The following is a 20,868-nucleotide window of genomic DNA, read 5'->3' as shown; positions in this document are numbered from 1 at the left end:
ATAGCTTTGAAGCTAGGACAGGACATGACATGTGACTTCTTCTTCTTCTTGTTTTTCTTCTGGCGATTCCCTTTCAAAATTTACTACGGCAAGCGAAAAGTGTTTCCAAGAATGCAGCTGCAGTTTATGATAGAAGCCACTTGTCCTAGTTGATCCTAGTCAAAAAGGTGGGCCACAGTGTGCCATAAACTGTGAAATGAATGTACTGCAATTACAATCAATGAGATAACTGCCGCTATTCGCATAACCGTCACATTTTCTATGGAGTTTCCTATATAAATGGGACTGATATGCGAATAGCGGCAGATAAGTTGTCCTCTAAATTGAGCCTGCCACAATGTTCTGAGCGACTTACCCTTGGTGTCAAGTAATATTCGTACTTCTGGTTGCTTGGGCAGTGCAGTGCATCCCCTCGGTTCAAATAGGCTGAAATTGTTGCTTGGGTTAGACCCTTTTCGCATGTTGTTCTTCAATTTTGTCATAAGTTGACTGTCAAATTTCCGCATACGTGCACGGAACCGCGATAATTGTGTTCATGTCGACACTATCAGCTGAATTTGACGTTTCTTTACAAAAAATATTGGTTTTGTGCATAAACAGCAAAAAATATCAGTAAAGGAAAACAGGTGAATTCTTATCCGTTATTTCAGTAATGAGACTGAAATTGTGATAAAAGTATTCCTCGATTGTGGTTTGTTGTCCGTGCATTTATCATTCAAAGTGCTACGATTTCAGTGTTAAGTAGAGCTGGATTTTAATTTGGATACTTGAAAGTTTTTTTTAAGAGAAATTTCCAGTATTGCGACGCAGTTTACAGTCGACTGCTAATCGCATTATGGATGCATCAAACGACGAAAAGAAGCCAACCGCATCGATCAAGCATGACCAGCACTTCATCGGTGAGTAATCACGATAATCGGACGACATTACGGCTATGAAAATCGGGAAGCAGTTCAGTGACTTGCAACTTGCTGCAGCATATTGTCTTATCAGTGCGCACAAAAGAGTATACATACCAGTAGGTGTCTGGTTCCATTCGTCGCCTTAATATGAGATTACGATTGTCCGCGGTATCATCTATTTTTGGTTCGTTTTGTCAGTTGTTTTTTTGAGCTAGTGAGGAGAAGAAAGCATTCAGAACGATCACCGTTGTATTGAACTTTTTGCTTGGCATATCGATTTTTTGTTTCCATTTTCACCTTGCGTTGACTTAAAACCTTATCAAGTTACAAGCCAGAGCATAGGTTTCGGATCATTTGAGCCTAGCTTAGTTCAGTATCGTAATAGAACGTTGAAACTTTAGAATGTTAAATTCCGCAGCAATCGTTAACGGTCTACTGGACAGTTTGGGAGAGAAGGATGAGGCGCTGCGGAACATGACGGAGGCATCGCTGATAAGGATTGCCAAACGGCGGCATGACGAAATCGTAGAAGTATTCTGTGAGTACCGCAAGAAGCATCCCAAGCTTGGCGATATGCAAGCAGCAATCATTCTGAGGTATGTACATGTTTATTTATACTTAATCGTTTAAAAAATGTACGCTCGGAATCGTTACTAATATACCTACTATAAAGATACGAACAAAAGAATCAACTTCCATTCTTCTTTCCTGGATTTTGTTGTTCGTGCTTATAAGTTATATTGTGTATGCATTCTTGCGCATTTAGGGTTTTTGAAATTTATTCAAAGTTTGAATATATCTTATCCGGAAAAAAATATTTCATTTTTAAAATACACTACGCACGTTCTTGTCTATACCTATAAATCAACTTTTAAAAAAATTAGGTGATTACTCGCAAATATATTCACTCATAACTGTTAATATTTGGCAGGGCAGTCTTCGGAGAAATTTATCAAGACTGAAGTTTGATGTTTCCCGACGTTTCGCCGCTTTGTTTGGTGTCTTTTTCAAGTAATAATATCATTTAGTCTTTTGTTCTGTTTTTAGGAGTGTACATATTACGGTCATGGTGGGTAGTAGTAGTTGGTACATGAGCTTGAATATTTAAAAATTTTAAAAAGTTTTTCCTGCTTTGTAGCGCTTCTTTACAAGGGGTTTCTATTGATTGATCAAACTCATGTACCAACTACCACCCTCCATGACCGTAATAATATGTACACCTAAAAACAAAACAAAAGACTATATGATATTACCCCTTGAAAAAGACACCAACAAAGTGTCGAAACGTCGGGAAAACATCAAACTTCAGTCTTGATAAATTTCTCCGAAGTCTATCCTGCCAAATATTAACAGTTACAATTGAATCCAGTCGATAAAAAACACAACCTATATTCACTCAATTGCATAATTTGTCTCAACTACAAGGAGAGTGGTGTAGAGATTTAAAGAATAATTGGATTAAAAACACAAATAGTTCTATGTGAATCTATTTATGGTAGAAGTAGGTCTTAATCAGGTGAGATTTGTGTAACGAATGAATGGTTTATTATGGCTTGCTACTAACAATATTTCAATGTATCTTTTCGAATAATATGTTTCGAAAACTGTTTCAACACAGAGTAGAATAAATATCCTAAGAATCGACAACCTCTGTTTAACCAGTATTTTTTTTTTTTGCTATCACTTACAGAGTAATTGAGCACGTAGTTATTAACCTAATGGACAAAATCAGCCACGACACAGCCAGCAAATGTGTGGAATACAGTGTAAATGAAATAACGCGCTCGCCTGATCAACAAACATTGGTCCAGGCACCGTGCCGGGAGATTCTAGTTTCGGTAGGCAGGCGTTTCTGCAAGGACGTAATGGATGCTTTGACAAAACATGTCGAGCAACACCAGGTGGCCCATTTCATGATATTGTACTCCATGGGCTCGCTGGCAACGGCTAATGTAATGGACTCCATTCCACTGATAAAACCAATATTAGGATACATTCTACCGACTCTTTCATCGATCAAGCAGGACTACATCCGACAGTCGTATGCCTTCGCAATTGGACGGTTCTGCGAAGCTTTTTGTGAGTACAAGGAACATCAGCGTTTACATCCGAACGAAGAGACGCCAATGAAAACCGGAGTTCCATATGAAATATGTGACGAAGTGGGTATAGCATATGAATTATTCCAGATTCAGTGGCTTTCTTCGCGAGAACCAAAAGTCTCGTATGAGGTGCTTAACGCACTCTCTTTCATGTACCCACTTTTGTCGGTAGAAAAAATAAACGAAGGCTTATTGAAGGTAATTCCAAGCACATTAGCCTTATATCGTCGCAGTGTGGATCGAAGCGTGGTGACGCAATATTTGGCGGCTATCATCAAAACGGTTCAATCTCTCAATGCTGAAATGTTGTCCGAATCAGACACAATAATAGCAACCTTATTTGACTTGGTATGCGTTAATCCCGATTATGAGAAGCCACAAACGGTTAAAGGCCACTATGAAGTTCTTCGTTGCTTTGATCTGATGGCCAGCAATTACGGTAAAAAGATCATCGCCATTTTGCTGTTACATTTGCGTAGCAACAATGAACGGGAAAGAATAAAGTCACTTTTGGTTCTCACTCATCTTACGAACACATCCGAACAAATACTTCACGAGGAACAGGAAGAAATCACTACAATTCTTAAAGGCATGCTTACTACTGAGCGATCAATCAAGCTCAAAATGGTGTTACTGAAAACAATCGTGGCCTTTATGCAAAGGAATCTTGTGCATGAAAAGGAGTTTGTCATATTTCTGATTCGGGGAAGCTGTCGATTGAATAAATTCAACAGTGAAAACGGCAGCTCTGAAGAATATCAGGAATTTGTGACAGCCTGCAACAACACAATGTACATTCTGTCGACAACGATCGGAACAATGGATGATATTCTAAAGATGGAATTATTGCAAAGCTTTTTAAGATTAGAATATACCGATATCTGTAGCACAATTGGTAAGTGTTTGGCTAATCTGCTCGCCAAAGATCCAGTTCCGGAACGACGTAATCCTTTCGATAGGGGTATAACCGACGAAGAGGTTCGACCTCCGAGTGCCGTATCCGTCTTTGTTCGTTCGTTGGCACTACTAGGTAATTATGACGAAACAACTCGCGTGCAAAACATATTATCGTTTCTGAAAAGTTATACGCCAAATCTGTACAGACATCTTACACCGTTATGGAATGAGAAATTAGGACAAATGCTGCAGGATTTGCAAATGGGAAGTATGAATCGCAAGCAGTACGACACTCTGCTATTCGAATTTATCCAAGCCACCATTAAGGATGTTGATGAATTCGTTTTCATTGAGGGTCTAATCGCGGAGATATTTCAGCAGTTACCACTGTACCAGCCGATAACACCAGGAGCGATTCAAGTAGATTTTAAGGTTCCTGCACTCGACCAAGAGAAACGAATGCTGGTCAAAGTTTTGGGTATTTGTTTGTCTCATTCGATGGATGATCATGTGATAGATAATAAGATTGATCTCATTATTGGGCTGGCCAAGACTGAAAAGCTGGAAAAGAATGCCTCTCACGAAGAGTATGAGACATTGCTGCAGGATTATGCACAGTCCTTGGCATATGTTTCAGTTGAGCACGTTGATAAGGTAATGAAGAAACTGGTTACTCTAGTGATAGAAGATGGGAGCGTTAAAAAGTCTAGCAGCTTCTTTTCAAATTTGCACTTTATAAAGGACACCAGTAAGGAGACGGAAAATTTCAAACTAAAGGTGTTAGTTTTACAGTCTTTGAACTATATTGTTGCGAAAGCTCCCCGGGATAAAGTACTTCGACTGTTCGACGACAGCATTGTCAACTACTTAACGACGCAGTTTGACAACAAAGAACTGTTTATCAGGAAGCATATTTTAACTATTTTTTTGAGCTTGGCCGAGATCCTCGTACAAAATCCGAACGCTCTACCGGATGATCATATGAACAACTTTAAAAACAAAAATGATCTTTTGAAAATCTGTATGAATATTACGTGCGATTCCCAGAACGAATATCTTCCTTTGTTTCCGCTTATTCTAAAACTGTCAACCTTGCTAATCAAACTGAATGCTGAAGATGAAAACGTTGACGTTAACGGATTGCTTAACACTGCCTGTTATTACTTCTTTACCACTGCCCAAAACTTGAAGTCGAAATTCGAATCAGTCGATGAAGATAACCGCAATAGCTATTTGGCCAAATATCTAAACCAATCACTTCCGGAGCTGAATCAGTTTATCCGAACCATTTTGGAACAGCAGAACGGATCACCAGCTTGCCTTGATGACATAAACTCGATCCTCGAGATTTGGTTGAAAGATCGTAACAATGAGGTCCGGATCTGCGCTGGTCACGTGTACAATAACACACTGGATGTTTATATGCGTTCGATGAAAATCGGCTGCGAAGCACCGTCCAAATTCAATCAAACTGGTAGTCTGCTGGGTAAAATTATACCACGGTGCATCGATTCCAACGCAACCGTACGGCAGACGGCTATTGAAGTGCTAAAGAAGATTCTGGAAATCGCCTGCATCTATGAAACGTTAACCATCGCTGACAATCGAATCGATTGGGTCAAAGAGTTAGACCTAATCCGGGATGAGATTGTAACCGATGATGCAAAAGATATCTACCGAATTGCCGGTCAGCTGGCGAACATAATTGCCCAACGGTTGTCCAGCTATCAGTATGTGCAGTTTAGCAAGTGCTTACTTTACAGTTTGAACGACCCGGAACAGAGTTCGGCTATCGGCGCTTCCGTGGTGCTTAAATTTTTCATGCAGGTAAAAGGTTCAGAAATGTTTCACGCTATCCCGGAGCTGGTGAAGGAGTGCCTTCACGTAAGTTTGAATCATCCTAAGTTTTAAAAACATCGGAGATCGTACCTTCGTCCGAATTCGATTCGGTCGAGCTAGCGGTTTCAAGAGTGCCATCCTGATTCGGTCGAAGTTACAATCCGATGTATTCAATAATGGAAGTGTCTTTTAACGCTATTTGTGACACTTTTAGGCCGTTAAAATATGCGAAGTACCCAAAGCCCGATCCGGCGTACTAAAGTCAATGCTGGCGCTTACCAAGCATCATCCAAAGCTTGTTTGTAATGAAGTTCTTGGTCAGTCATTGCCGTTTGAAGAGTAAGTAATTTATTTATTTGCACTGACTTCAACAAAGTCATACAGACTTAGTACCTACGTATATTTTATACTAGACTAGTTCCATAAGTGTATGTTAAAACCTGGTTAAACTGATCGTCACATGTTCCAGTAATGTTGGGCAATCGCTGCTGCTTTGACTTTTTCGCATATTCTGAATTATATTATAGACCGCCACGTGCCTAAAAAAACGATACGCACAGAATCGTATCTACCTTGGATAAACGCTACGCTGCGTCGCCTCAAATCCGAAAAAAAAAGCTGCATTGAGGAGGTACTCAAGGTACAAGACCCAATCGCTGCGAAACCAATATTTGGCGCTCAACAGACGTTACAAAAAATTCAGTCGTCACTGCTTCCGTAAATACTTAAACAACGTCCAGCGCAGATTGAAACGTAGCCCTAAGTCATTCTGGAAATATGTGAATGCTCAACGAAAAGACAACGATCTTTCGTCAGCAATGTTCTTTGGAAACGACACTGCTACTGATATGGATATGGTTTGTCAACTATTCTCACGGAAATTCTCCAGTGTCTTTGTTAACGAAAGGCTGTCTGACACAGAAGTATCGACTGCATTAGAAAGCGTTCCCAGTCTCGGCGACTCTCTCAATAACCTGACTATTGACGATGCTATGATTAGGCAAGCCGCTCTGAAGCTAAAAAGCTCATCCTCCGGTGGACCGGACGGCATACCTTCAATCTTTTTAAAGAACTGTATGGAAGCCTTGGTAGCCCCAATCCGTCGTCTGTTTAGCTTATCGATTAGCTCAGGAGTATTTCCTTCTGCCTGGAAATCCGCTTATATGTTTCCAGTTCATAAGAAGGGTAATAAAAGAAACGTGGACACTTACAGAGGAATCTCCGCCTTGTGTGCATTATCAAAACTCTTCGAGCTCGTGATCGCACCAATTTCCTCGTTCGTCCAGCAGTATTTGGCCGATGAACAACACGGATTCATGCCCAAGCGCTCAACGACCACCAATCTACTAACACTCACTTCCCACATAATGGACTGCTTCGACGACCGTTCTCAGACAGACGTTATCTACACGGACCTCTCTGCTGCCTTTGATAAGCTGAATCATCAAATCGCTATCGCTAAACTGGATAAACTCGGCTTTGGAGGGCCGCTGCTCCAGTGGTTTAAATCGTATCTGTCGAATCGTCTCGTTAATGTATCTATCGACGGGTTCATTTCGAAGGCTTTCACCGCCTTCTCTGGAATTCCGCAAGGTAGCCATCTTGGTCCTTTGGTTTTCCTTATCTATTTTAACGACGTCAATATAACGCTCAAAGGTCTTCGGCTTGCGTTTGCCGACGACTTAAAATTGTTCGCAAAAGTAAATGACTGGTCGGATACTCTCGCACTCCAGGACCAGCTGTCGATATTTGCCGAATGGTGTAAAAACAATCGTCTAACATTGAACCCCGATAAATGTGAAGTGATTACGTTCTCCAGAAAGCTGAATCCTATAATCTTCGAATACCGACTGTCAAGCATGTCTTTACGACGTGTAGATTGCGTCAAAGATCTCGGTGTACTACTCGACTCCAAATTGACCTTCAAACAACACGTTTCCTTCGTTGTCGACAAGGCCTGCAGGAATTTGGGATTCATCATGCGTATCGCCAAAAGCTTTAATGATATATACTGCTTGAAATCACTCTACTGTGCATTAGTTCGTTCTAATCTTGAATACTGCGCACCCGTATGGAGCCCGTATTATCAAAACGGCGTCACCCGAATCGAGACAGTACAGCGGAGGTTCATTCGCTTTGCGCTCCGACGGCTACCATGGAACGACCCGATCAGACTACCAAGCTACGAACAGCGTTGCAGACTAATCAACCTGGACTCTCTGCAAAGACGTCGGGACGTAATCAACGCTGTTTTTATATCAGATGTTTTGACGTCTCGGATCGACTGCTCTTGGATACTTGAGAGAATCGACATTTCAGCTCCGCTTATTAGTCATTAGGTCATTAGGATCCAAAAATCTGTTGACTTTTTTCAACAAATAAACAAATAAGCAATCATTATGTTCGTGATCGTCTGCTCACTTACCAACGGGACGGCGATATTCGCAAGGAATAATGACACACGATTGCTGCGATGTGAGTTGACCGCCAACGGCGGTGGCTGCGAACTGACTGAACTATGATTTATACTTGCGTTGGACAATAGCTTGTTGGTTGTTAATATATCTGGCAAGAACAACAATAGCACTTTACCTACATCTTCGCTCGAGTGTACTCAGCATTGTTTGCTAAATGTGAAGGTCATAATGCGGGTCTGTGCCGCAACATACTCCCGCAGCAAAAACGAAGGTTTTAAACTATGACGCACACAAAACGAGAATGGTACTAAGTTTAAGCTGAAAGTCAAGAATTTCAAATCTTGCGCAGTGGCCGGGATATCATAACTGAACCGTATGTCCGTCGTAAAATGGCACTGAATGGCTCGAATGCCGAATATCGCATCTGGACCTGGACCTGGACAAATTGGCGCTTTTTGCCGGATCATTACAACTGGACCTGTTATCATCAAAAATTGAAATAATATCATTTCAAATTGGCTCAGTGCCAATTATCACACCCGAGTTGGCGCTGAGTGGCCCGATTAGAATTTAGTAGTCTTTCTGGGATGAATACATTCTCGGACTGCTAGCTTTCATGCTGTATAGCCTTCCTACTAATAGCTGAATATCCTCACCTAGACGTATGCATATGGGAATCATGGCTGCAATAACCCCAATCGCGTCCAACGATATGGTACGGAAGCCGCACGCAACGCGCAATGCCAACAGCCTGAACACCTTGTTCAGACATGCCTGATTGCGCTTACTCTCCAAAGCCATACCGTAGCACCGACATGGCAACGCTGGCCATCAGGCGTCTCTTACTGCTGCTAAGACCGTAGCCGTTCGGCATGATCTTGGACAGCGCAGTAACCGCTGTTGACGTTTTACCACAAGCATAATCCACATGGCTGGTAAAGTTCAACCTGTTGTGTGCCATAACACCCAGGTACTTCACTCTTCGTTTGGAGACAATCACCTGTCCTCCAACGATTATTTTGGCCTCTAAGGCCGACTTGCGGTTGCTGATCATCACTGTAAGGACGATATCATCGGCGAAGCCAGTGATCTCGACCCCAGTAGGCAGTTCGAGCCTCAGCACCCCATCGTACATGGCATTCCAAAGCGTGAGGCCGAGAATCGAGTCCTCTGGAACACCCGCTGTCACTTTGTACTTCTTCGCCCATCCGCCGTGTCGTACACTGGCGTCCGATTCTCGAAGTAACTTTTAAGCAACCTGCATAGATGGTCCGGTACCCTCATCCTATGCAGCGCTAACGCGATTGCACCACAGTTAGTGCTGTTAAAGGCGTTTTTGACATCGACTGTGACTATGGCACAATACCTGTCGCCTCGTCTTTTCCGTTTCATAAACTTCTCGGCCCTCTCCACCACGGACTTTATGGCGTCTACAGTGGACTTCCCCTTACGGAAACCAAACTGCGTGTTTGCCAGTCCGACATCACTTTCCACCACAGGCGTCAGCCTGTTTAGGATTACCCGCTCCAGCAATTTGCCTATCGTGTCCAATAGGCAAATTGACCTGTACGGCGAGGGATCACCAGGCGGTTTCCCCAGCTTTGGCAGCAGTACCAATCTTTGGACTTTCCATTTGTCTGGAATTTCGCATACCTCTAGGCAATTCTGAAACGTCTCTCTAAACATATCGGGATATGCTTGGATCGCCACTTTGAGTGCCTCGTTAGGAATCCCGTCAGGACCGGGCGCTTTCCTCGTTTTTAAACCCCTGGCAATTACGATGAGTTCCTCATTCCTGACCGGAATGAGGACATCATTCGATTGACCGTACGGGGTCGGAGGCCACCAAACTGAATCGTGTTGCAGAAAGAGCCCTTCCACAATGACTCAGCTTTTTGGGGCAGGTTTCCTGCGGCGCGGATGTACCCTTAATCTTTTTCATCACCACCTGGTATGCACCACCCCTGGGGTTTGAATCCGCATCGCGGCATAGCTCCTGAAAACAGGATTTCTTGCTATGCCTAACCTCCTTGAGCGCCAACCTGGCTGCTCTAAGTTCGACCCCCGAGATTCAGCATCTGCATCGGTCCGGGCCCTCTGCGCTAGCCTTCTCACTCTGTGGCACCTGGAGCGGAGCTGGGCAATGGTATCACTCCACCAGTATACCGAGCGACGACCGTTCATTGGATGCCCCGTCCTGGGCATAGTGGTATCACATGCCCGTACTAGGACGTTGGTCAACTCACGAGCACTTAGGTTCAAGCGGTTGCTCTCTGCGCTGAGTGCTTCAACGAACAGGTCTTTGTCGAAGGACTTCACTTTCCACAACCACTTTCACAACCCGCGTGGCCGTAGCGTCCGTCGTTCAATCGTGTACCGTATAGCTTGGTGGTCGCTATGTGTGTACTCATCTGACACCCTCCAGCCCATGTTGGCAAGCAGCGTTGGGCTGCAGAAGGTGATGTCGATGATCGATTGTTGTACCCCCCAACAAAAGGTACTGTCGGATCCCACGTTAGCCAGACTTACATCCAGCTTGGACAGAGCTTCCAGCAAGCTTTGTCCCCTAGGGGTAGTGCACTACCCCATTCGACAGCCCAAGCATTGAAGTCTCCTCCAATGACAACGGGTTTGCGGCTCGTGAGCTCGTCGGTGAGCACGTTTAGTATCCGATCAAACTGCTCCGGCGATCACCTAGGTGGAGCGTAGCAGCTACAGATGCAGACGCCATCGACCACAACAATCACGAACCCTTCTTGGTTGGACGAAACCACCTCCTGGATCGGGTACCTACCCATCACAGCAATCGCTGCCATCCGACCCTTGTCGATTACCCGGTGTGCGCCGCCCCGGGGACCCGGTAGGGATCCGCGATAATGGCAATATTGCACTTATGGACACGCCTTGGCTTTGGCTTTGCAGCCGCAGCCTGGCCTAGGCGGTTTACGCCTAACCACCCGCCAGTCGTCATCCCCGGTCCCGGCAGCACCGTCCGGGACCGTCTCCGCACTTTCGCTGGTAGAGGCGCGAGCCAGAGTTCGCTGCCTCTTGGCCACCAACGTTGGTCCATGGTCGGGCGTAGCCGCCTTGCGCTTGGCAAGCGGCGTACGCGCCTGACTAGGCATGGCCACAGCCTTAGCAGCTATGACCAGAGCTTCGGCGATTTCGCATCGCTGCAGAAGCTCCTGCCTCTCCACCTGGGCAGCTATGACGGTAGAACGTAGGTTCACCGCCAGCTTTTTAATGTCGAGGTGGACATTTGACCTAGAGTTGATGAACGAGTACAACTCGTCCACCAACCTTTTGGCTTCCTACAGCTTGCTACTGGCTGGAGGAAGCCCAACTTCCGTCTCAAGAGGGTGCACCACGCCCTCCGTTGACATTTTCCTACCGCTGTCGCCTGCCCTCTTGGGTGAGCTAGCAGCGGTGGCCACCGGCGTTCTGACTGGGGTGTTAGACTTTGGTGGAGTCAACTTCCTCTTCGGCATCGCCCCCGTTTTCGTGGGGCTTCCCTGTATGGGTTGTGCCCCCGATTTCGGCGGGCTTCCCTTGTTGGGTCGCGCCCCCGATAACGGGGGGCTACCTGTCTTTGCCGTTGGCGATCTCGCCAACTTACTACTTTTGGCAAAGATATCATCTTTGCCACCAGCAGTACCCTCATTCGTACCCTCGTTAAATGTTAGGAATTTATCCATGCTTAGGGGTCCCAACTGTAGGCCGCTATCTCCACACGTAATTGTGTAGTCGCCTTAACGATAGGGACACTCCCCCCTGTCAGCATCCGATCAGCGTTAGTCAGGAATGTATCATCTGAACCTACACCACCGCACTTTGACATGACGAGCTTTGAACGTACCTAGAGACCAGCCACGGTTTTAACGGGACGGAGGACAGCTGTACCATTAGCCTACTCGCCGTTTCGGGAAGGTACCACCCTTCCTTACCTAAGGTAGTAGAATAGTACAGCCGTCAGCCCTATAGCGCCGAATCCAAACGTTTATTCCCGCCCGTCCAGTACACCATAATTAGGATCTTCCTGGAACCGATCCTAATGTGCCCATGGCACTCCTGACCCGGCTTTTTTGCTTAAAGTCCTGAGCTGGCTTATAGGAATTGAGCCCCGCTCGCCTCTTTACACCACTGCGCCACGCTACCCGCAAGCACTACGGTGCCCGCAGCTGGATTATAGGAGTTGAGCCCCGCTCGCCTCTTTACACCATTGCGCCACGCTACCCTCAAGCACAACGTGCCCCCCTTTTCCTGTTAGCACACAACTGAGGGTGTAACCAAAGACTGGTATTTGGTCGACCCTAGAGCCAGTTGCGTCCTGGCCGGTACCGCGTGGAGGTAGGGATAAGAGTTTCCGCTCCCATCTTAGTGGCTATATGGAGTCGCGCAAAGTCGAATGCGACTTTGTTCGGCACCTTAACCTCGCTGGGTTAGTGTTAGTGACAATTGTCGTATTGAGTTACGTGACTCGTAGAATAAGGGTGTCTGCTGCTTGTGGGCAGATCCGCGCAGTTGCTGGAGTTGAATTTGAACGATGCTGTTTTTTGATGACATCGGGTTCCGCAAGAGCGCTCCGCTCCCCCGGCCGTGGCGATAAACTCTGCTGCATGTGGGCAGATTCGCGCTGCTGCTAGAAAAGCTGGTTTGTAACTGCCTAACGTTGCTGGAGCTGCCGTAAAATTTGGACAATGGCGGCATCTGCTGATATTCCCGACTACTGATGATACTGCTGGTTCAGACCAGGTGGATTGGCTCCCGGATGTTGATTTTGATAGGGCAAACCGCTTTCCTGGTGCTGATCAATCGGCTGCTTCTGATGCTCCATTTTGTTGCAAATGCGCTTCCTTTTGTTCGGCGGTGGCGTCATGGTTAGAATTTGATCGCGTTTTTCCTACGCGAGATTTTCCAACGAAAAACACTCACGACACATTCCATCCTCGTCGCCACTGTCGTAATGTGACGAGGTGGTGTGATAGATTAAATAAATATACTATTCACTACATTACAAACTATAAAATAACACTTTATTACAAAACATATTAAACGTAGTCTTGCTTACTTTCGGGAATGAATAGATGAACGGTCTGTCTGACGCGACCACTTCATGAGTACTGACACATATGACGTCGACCTGGATGACAGTTGGTAGTTGTGGTAACTTCTGGGTTAGCGTTGCCAGTGTTCCCAACACATAACCACGACGTTAACAACAGGACACATGACTGCTGAGTGGGTTCCCTACGGAAGATCTTACTAACTTGTCATGTTGGGACGGACCAGATTCCACGGGCAGTGACTATTAACGGCCATGAACTCATCTATTTGGGATCTCTGGTCACTGCCGACAACATGATTAAGAAGATTACGCACACCTGGCAAAAGTCGGGACGCAGCGTTGAATCGGCCAAGTCGCGAGAATTCCGGAGGACAGTGTGTTGCGAGAACGGCTCTCTTCAAGGATTTTACTGATACCGGAAATAGAGTGGCTCAACATGCTTAATGGCTCGGCCAGATCGAAATTGATGTGCGAGTGTCAAGAAGCTCTAGAATTTTACGATGAGCAGCCAATAAGCGAGTGGGGTGAAGAAGAGATCTGAATACAGCACGAGCTACCCCGACGCTAAGCTGCTAAATGAGAAGAGCGAGAGAAAAACTTGTGCTATAACCGTAGCCGGCGAACGAGCAAATGGACGTGATGAACATCAAGCAGCAGACACCTATTGATAGGACTACCGCTGCAGAGGCATGCATAAAGGTTGAAACGATGGTTTTTACAATTGATGGAGTGACGGTAGGGAAAGGTAATGAAATTTTTTTTGGGGAAGGAGGGGAAAGAGTGGAAAAGAAGGGGGGGGGGTTAATAGGTAGCTACGCTTAACAAGTTGTCGTTGTGACTCCTATCTTTTGTCCAATGCTGGTAGGTGCATGGGTCAAACCAAGCTATAATCAGAGATTATAACCGGATTTGAACCCACAACACCTACGAGTTAGATCAAAACTTCTCGGTCGGTGGTTTCTACAGTTGACGGAGGAAGAGGCACAATCTGTGTGTCTAAAAATAACCCAAACTCAGGTAGGTCGCTGCATTAATAAAGTGGGTTGCGCAGTGTTTTGTCCAGCGCCTCTATGGTTCAAAGGTACATGGGACATTGCGAGTCACACGCCCTGGCAGGTGTTGTGAGTTATAATCTCCGGTTATAATCTCTGCATTGGACAAAAGATAGGAGTCACAACGACAACTTGTTAAGCGTAGCTACCTATTAACTCCCCCCCCCCTTCCTTTCCACTCTTTCCCCTCCTTACCCAAAAAAATTTTCATTACTGTCCCCTACCGTCCCTCCATCAATTGTAAAAACCATCGTTTCAAAAAATATTAATATTAATGCCTGACCGCATTTCAAGGTCAAAAGACTAAAAACACGAGTGGTCAAAATGCATAAAGCCATAATGTAGAGCGATCAACGATGCCTTTGTTTGCTGTTTTTGCCGTTAGTTACACTAGCGTTTCATGAAATTTTTGACACCCACGTTCATTGCCAACGTTCATTGCCAGCCAATGCGCTAATGAAGACTGTTCGAAAGGCCGTGAACGCTACGAATACATATATGTTAAGTTTGCAACTTAATTTGATTCGGGTTTGCAACCAGTTATGTGACTCAACTTAATTCGGCGAACTGCATCAGGCCCAGCCGCCGATGTGCATTTGCTACTGCGCTTTCGTCGCGTGCCGTCGAACACTGATGAAGGCACGATACGGGTGTCTTGTTTGGTGACGCTGTACGATCCAATCTCCAATGGCGTGCTCGTGCTCCTGCCAGCGGATGCTGATGAAGACGCTGCTACTGATTCCCGCCGGTGGGACCGGTTTTCTGTCGTGCCGTAGCTCACGGCTTTGCGTTCGAGGCCAGGCCGCGCACGCCATGCCGCGTTGTTCCCGGATGTGCACTGGCACTGAACCTCGCCTTCGATCACTCGCTCCGCACGTGCGGCTCTTCAACACAGAATCTTCTCTATTCGATGACACCTACTTCCGTGACCCCGTTGTGGTCGATCAAATCACGCACTTGCGATGTTTGCTGCTCTTCCCGACACTAGAGACAGCCACGCTGGTCTGCTTTGGCTGTATTCGACGAGAAACGCGTGGTGGTGGAGTGATTGGGGCTTATGTTCGGTTTGGTTTTAATCATCACACGCGGATTTGTTCCACACGAGCGTCTTCTGGTCTTCACACACGCACGCAATTGGTTTGTCTGGTCGAAGAATGCGGAGTCGAGCTCGTGTCGTTTTCCCCCGGACACGCGCTGATCTTTTTTTCTTTTAGCACACGCGCACTCCTTCTGGTCTGGTCTGGACGAGCGCGCAATTGGCTCGAATCGACCGAATGTGAAGGGATATGTGATCCCATGTCAGGGCGAAAACGATTTTCTAGCAGCGCAGTTCTCTTTCCTGTCTGCTGTTCAGCATCCATACGCGAATCTTGTTTTTTTTTGCCCGAACCGAACAGGAACCGCGGTGTTCACACCTCGGCGAACCGATCAAGAAGAGAACGTAAACATATTTAGTCTTGCGTCGACTGTATATCATACCCGAAAGATCGTTGTTTTTTTTCTTTTTCTGCTTTTCCCTCCGGAAGTTTGGTTGTCAACGAAAAGCCTTTTTGTGTACAGACAGTCAATGCTGCCAATTTGCGGACGGTTCATATGCACACTACATTTTCTTTACCTCAATTTTGAATTAAAGTTACTTTAACGTAACAAGTTGTAGGAGATTCTGCTGCCTTCGAAGTGTTCGTGAGCCGCAGTCGCTTAATAACAATCCTAATTATTGCGTAAACCTCTCACGTTCTGATTATAAATTGAAAACAAACATTTCACTGTACGGTTAACGGTAAAAAGACTAAGGGGTATTAAAGTTACATGCGTATTTACATGTGATCAACGGGTTGCTTGCTTCCTCACGATTCAACAGGGAACCCCGGGATAACCTACGAATGCCTACGGGAAGAAGTTTGATTGGGCAATAACATAGAAAAAGGCTTTCTGCAAAACGCAGTGTTGTTGAAGCATCACTTCGTCTGTGAGAAGCCCCTGGGTAATATCGAGCACTATAATTAAGAATGTCCAAAAGGCCAGAATGCCAAGAATAATCGGAATTTTGAATACAGGTTATGCAGAAGAACCGTTAAATTTATTGGCATGCTGCCAATTTCAATTTCTATAAAGCCGATATTAGTGGGCAAGTATTAGGGCTCGAGACTGCGGTATTTCAAAGTACATTCTTACTTTAAAATAAACAAAATTTATCGAATGACCGTCGTTTTTCCTACTACGTACTAACTAACGAGACCATTATAATCGCGTCGCAAAGTTGCATGATAGGTTAATAAACACATCTTACAATAATTGTGAAACTCTAGCTTTACAAATCACAAATGCTTTAAATTATTATTTTTCTGAAACAAACCAATGCATTTCCACAACAGAAACGTTATCGATTACTGGCGCACGATCACATTAGATGCAGAGCTTACCGGCATCATCTTGGATAACTTCACCGGAACCGTCACCACCTCCTGTCTCTACGAGCAGCAACATCAGGACAAACCTAGAGACGACTCGCAAAAGGCGGTGACTTTACCCCCGTTTACCATTATCTGCGTGCTGAATGAAATGTTCAAATGCAATGAAATCAAGTCAGAACTTAAGTCGCGTTTTACCGAAATATTCTGCATGTTATTGAGTACCGTGGCGACCTACATAAATCTCTTACCTCCGTGCAATCACGCCTACTCCCAGGAAGGCACAAATGTAGCTGTTCCAAAGAGTGTCAAACGTGGCAAGCCGTCTGCGACTAAAGATTCCAAACTGATTCCCTGCCAAATTGCACTGGACACGTTTAAGACCTTTCTTGACACCCTTGAAATGCAGCAAATCTTCAACGTTTTGGATGTTTGTCCCAACCTGGGAACCAGTACAGATCTGAACAGTTTCATCGAAATTCTCACGCCACTTAGTATAGCGACCGCCGGTCAAGTGGGAATCAATTCAACCACAATGAAACAAATCGTCACCACCCTTAGCAAATACGTTAGCAGCCCCTACGACACCCAAAGAATAGCATCAACCGGTTTCTATTCCCATTTGGTTCCGCTCAAACCATGCGGAGATATATCCTCTGTGATTATGCTTCATCTAAATTCGTCGCTCAATGATCCAAATCCACTTGTTCGAGGACTCAGTATCCGAGGTAAGTTAACGTCTTTTATTTAATTTCAAATCACAAATAACAAATTCAATCATGCAACATCCAGGAATGGCATTTTTGTGCAGTCTAACCGAGCACGACATCGAAAAATACGCGGAGATGTGCTTAACGGCCTTGCTCAAAGGAATCGACGACTACAACAAAAACTGCTTCATAAACATTCCGCTGGAAAGCATGCGCGGTCTCTCGAAAATTCTTCAAACACTTCCACAGGACAAATTCGAGATGTTTCAGGTGTCGCTGGCAATTCGCATAAAACCATTCTTCGAGAATGTGTCGACCGAGTTGCGAGAATCGGCTATTTTGCTCTTTGGGGATCTCTGTCGGCCAAAAATGCCAGCTCCAACGGCAGGAGAAGACCAAGTGCCGCCGCCGAACGAATCAGGTAGATTGGAAAATGGATCGTCTACGTCCGAATCGTTAATCGAACAAATGAAGGCAAATCTATGCTCGCTTCTGCTGCACTTGTGCGAGGAAAATAATTTGATTGCGAGGGTAGGCTGATTGCGTAACTATCTTACGATGAGTGGATTAGAGTTTAGTCTTTTTTACTATTTTTATAGGCTTGTAAAATTACTCTAAAGCATGTATGTGCACTATTAGGCACGACTAAGATGAATCAACTGGCGCAAAACCACCTGTTAGAGCACGGGCAGTTACAGTATAACAACTTCATAAAAGACTTTACTAAGTTGATAGTAAGTGATTAGATCACCAACCAGTATTGCGTTCATCGTATCGTATTTTTTATAATTCCACTGTTCTTTCTTCGTCAATTAGGGAGAAGAACTTCCAGAGTCGATTGGTGACTTTATCGACGCTTGCCTTCCATCGTTACGCAGCCAGTGGTCGGAGATTCGAGGAAACGCAGCAGTTTTAATTGGTGAGGTCTTCGCGATCGCCTAGGTATAGTGACATCTTCTACTTCGTTGTGTCCCGTTTTAGGTCTACTTCACACGCAGAATCAATCCGTGCAGCACATGGACCCTGTTGGCCATAAAATATCCCTTCTGCTAAAGGATGAAGATTCTACGGTAAAGGTAAAAGCAGCAGAAGCTTTGGGTTATATTTACGGTGAATATTGAACACAACCTCGAAACTTTTTCTTGTATTTATGTTTAATTAATCAGGTTAAAGTGCTTATTCATTGGAGAGATTTCCATTCTGTGAGAATGGAATGAACGTTAAACGCATATTCGTGATAACAGTCATGTTTTATTCAGAAGAAACATTTATCAAACAGAAGAATACAAACATTACCACTCGATAAGAAAGAAAACCATTAATTAAACGTTAAACAAAAGGAAAATATTGTATTCTACCACTGGACCACCCGATGGTTAAAACTGTTTTTACCGTTCTGCCTGCTCGTCTCCCTAGATTCTGTTGAAAACAAATGCACGAGGGACTCTCGATACCCAAACCGGTCAGAAAGCACGACGGTGTGATATTCAACTGGCTACGATTGATGACCGTGTTGAAAATAGCTATCGCTGATGTATCTTTGAAAGTGATCGCGAGATACTCACTCTTAGAACACCAAGCGAGTGCTTGGGGTCGTCCTCCTACTTCTACCTGACCAGTAGTCAGTTTTGAGAGGTCAGCAATCGGTAGAGCTGATTTGGGGATTAACGTAGCAGTGAACACTTCATCTTCAACAAAGCCCAAACCGTACAGAAAGCTTTCCTCGGTAGTGACAAACAGTAAATGGGATCCTGTATGTGACCACACAATTGACTGAATGGTGCCGTGGTTGATTGTCCAACGATCTGGAGTCCATTTGTTAGTTTGCCAAACTCGAAAAACATTGCCAACTGTGGTGGAACACAGTCGAGAACCAGTAGGTGACCACTTCAACAGTGCACAAGGCAGGCCTATGCGACGCAGGGGAACCTGGAATTTCTTAATTGTAGTTTCAAGCAACATATCCCAGAACCGTCTTCTCTTACTTGTCTATTCTGCTCTACATCCCAAATTAGTACGTCCGAATCGTTAATGCTGGCCGTCGCAAGCAAGCAACCATTCGGACTCCACTCAACTGACGTAACTGGAAAATGATTTTCATATCTCAGTTGAATGGCCTGTGATAGCGGTCTCGTAATTAAACTGTTTGGATCTATGTTCCACACTAGGGCACCATTCTGACAGCCAACAGCCAGTTCACCAGACGCAAACGGTCTCCAAGCTAGCGCGCTAACGGATTTTTGCAGACCGCTTTTCAATATCGGAACAATGTTTGGTTCGTCACCGTACACGCGAATACTGTCGTCCGAGGCTGCAATAGCTATTTTGAAACAATTCGGATGCCAGGCGATAGAGCGTATCGCACTTCTCGACCAATCTCTGGTTTGAGTGTACTTTCCTATCGAGTCTATGCCTTGTTCTTTAAGGTGAGGTTTGAGGAAGAATTTGACGCGATTGCCAACATTTACCAGAACTAAGAGATAGCGGGCCACGGATCCGATAAACGGGTTATATTGATCGTTGCCACTGCTCGTCGCTTCATTCAGTGCTTCTACCAATCCTTCCTCGAAAAATGTGCGTGTTACACGTTTAAGCAATGTTTCGTTCACCGGAACCATAATCGTGCGACGATTCTCTCGGTTATGTGTCGAAGCGTGATGGAATAGTTCTCGACCGATATTAATCTCCGGGTAGGACAATAGCTGAGATGAAACAGGAATGTCATGAGAAATACCTCTAGCAATGGCTCTAAAAATAACGGACTTACATTGCCTGCACCTGATGCATCGATTTCATTAACAGGCAGCGAACAAATACGTCCATCACGCTCGCAAAACGATAGTTCTCCTGGACGCGGAAGTTCTGGAAAAGTGTCTAAAGCAGCCATCGAAAGTTAATATTTTTTATGTTTTGATCGTTTCAATCTAACCGACTGTGAAACTTTATCGTATTTCTGGTATTTTTTTATCCTATTTTACCGGCTTTTTTGTACACACACCACAGCTGGACCGTATACATGTAGTTTAGTTTTTCAAAAAAAAAGATTGCGCGAAACGTCAAAATTGAGCTGGAATCACACACACTGACCGTCAGTGAACATCATCGGCAACGTATCGTAACGGAACGTCAGTGATGGTCGCAAACAAGCCCATGGCAGACAACCATGTTCTCGCCGCCAACATCTCGTGTGTGCGAAAATGAGATAGCAATTCAGCACTGCGTTTCACTCAACTGCCAGCAGTCTGATTTGGGCCCGCTGTCAAATTTTGAGCCCCGGACATGCTGTCGCTGACGTTTACTGCAGCTCGATATAGAGATGTCGATGGGGTGGTCGCAAACCACTGTCACAGACAAACAGACATAACACTCGTTTTCCAATCTTCACCATTCCATTCAGGAACAAATTTTTCGGTAAAGCGGGGTACGCTGCTGAAAAGTAATGGGTAAAAAGATAGAACAAGAAATCGATTTCT

At 44.9% G+C, this 20,868-nt stretch overlaps 2 protein-coding genes across 3 annotated transcripts; one reads left to right on the top strand and one right to left on the bottom strand.

Moving 5' to 3' along the window:
* Nucleotides 1-588: 588 nt before the first annotated feature.
* Nucleotides 589-18,696, top strand: LOC128737550 (maestro heat-like repeat-containing protein family member 1). Its single transcript, XM_053832221.1, has 9 exons — nt 589-899; nt 1,321-1,498; nt 2,593-5,785; nt 5,955-6,079; nt 16,650-17,413; nt 17,478-17,926; nt 17,995-18,129; nt 18,212-18,314; nt 18,377-18,696. Exons 1-9 carry the CDS (start codon nt 836-838, stop codon nt 18,514-18,516), a joined length of 5,151 nt encoding a protein of 1,716 aa, XP_053688196.1. The 5' UTR covers nt 589-835; the 3' UTR covers nt 18,517-18,696.
* Nucleotides 18,645-20,358, bottom strand: LOC128737559 (aladin). 2 transcript variants are annotated; one of them, XM_053832240.1, is made up of 4 exons: nt 20,163-20,358; nt 19,381-20,097; nt 18,961-19,324; nt 18,778-18,890 (listed from the first exon to the last, which is right to left on the bottom strand). In XM_053832240.1, the coding sequence occupies exons 1-4, from the start codon at nt 20,280-20,282 to the stop codon at nt 18,883-18,885; spliced, it is 1,209 nt and encodes a 402-aa protein (XP_053688215.1). In that variant the 5' UTR covers nt 20,283-20,358; the 3' UTR covers nt 18,778-18,882. The 2 variants fall into 2 exon arrangements, with proteins under 2 accessions (XP_053688207.1, XP_053688215.1); XM_053832232.1 differs by having other exon boundaries at nt 18,645-19,324.
* Nucleotides 20,359-20,868: the final 510 nt, after the last annotated feature.

Source organism: Sabethes cyaneus, chromosome 1 (assembly GCF_943734655.1).
Source record: "Sabethes cyaneus chromosome 1, idSabCyanKW18_F2, whole genome shotgun sequence".
Lineage (NCBI taxonomy): Eukaryota > Metazoa > Arthropoda > Insecta > Diptera > Culicidae > Sabethes > Sabethes cyaneus.
Note: the sequence above shows the minus strand (reverse complement) of the source record. Positions and strands in the feature narration are given on the sequence as shown.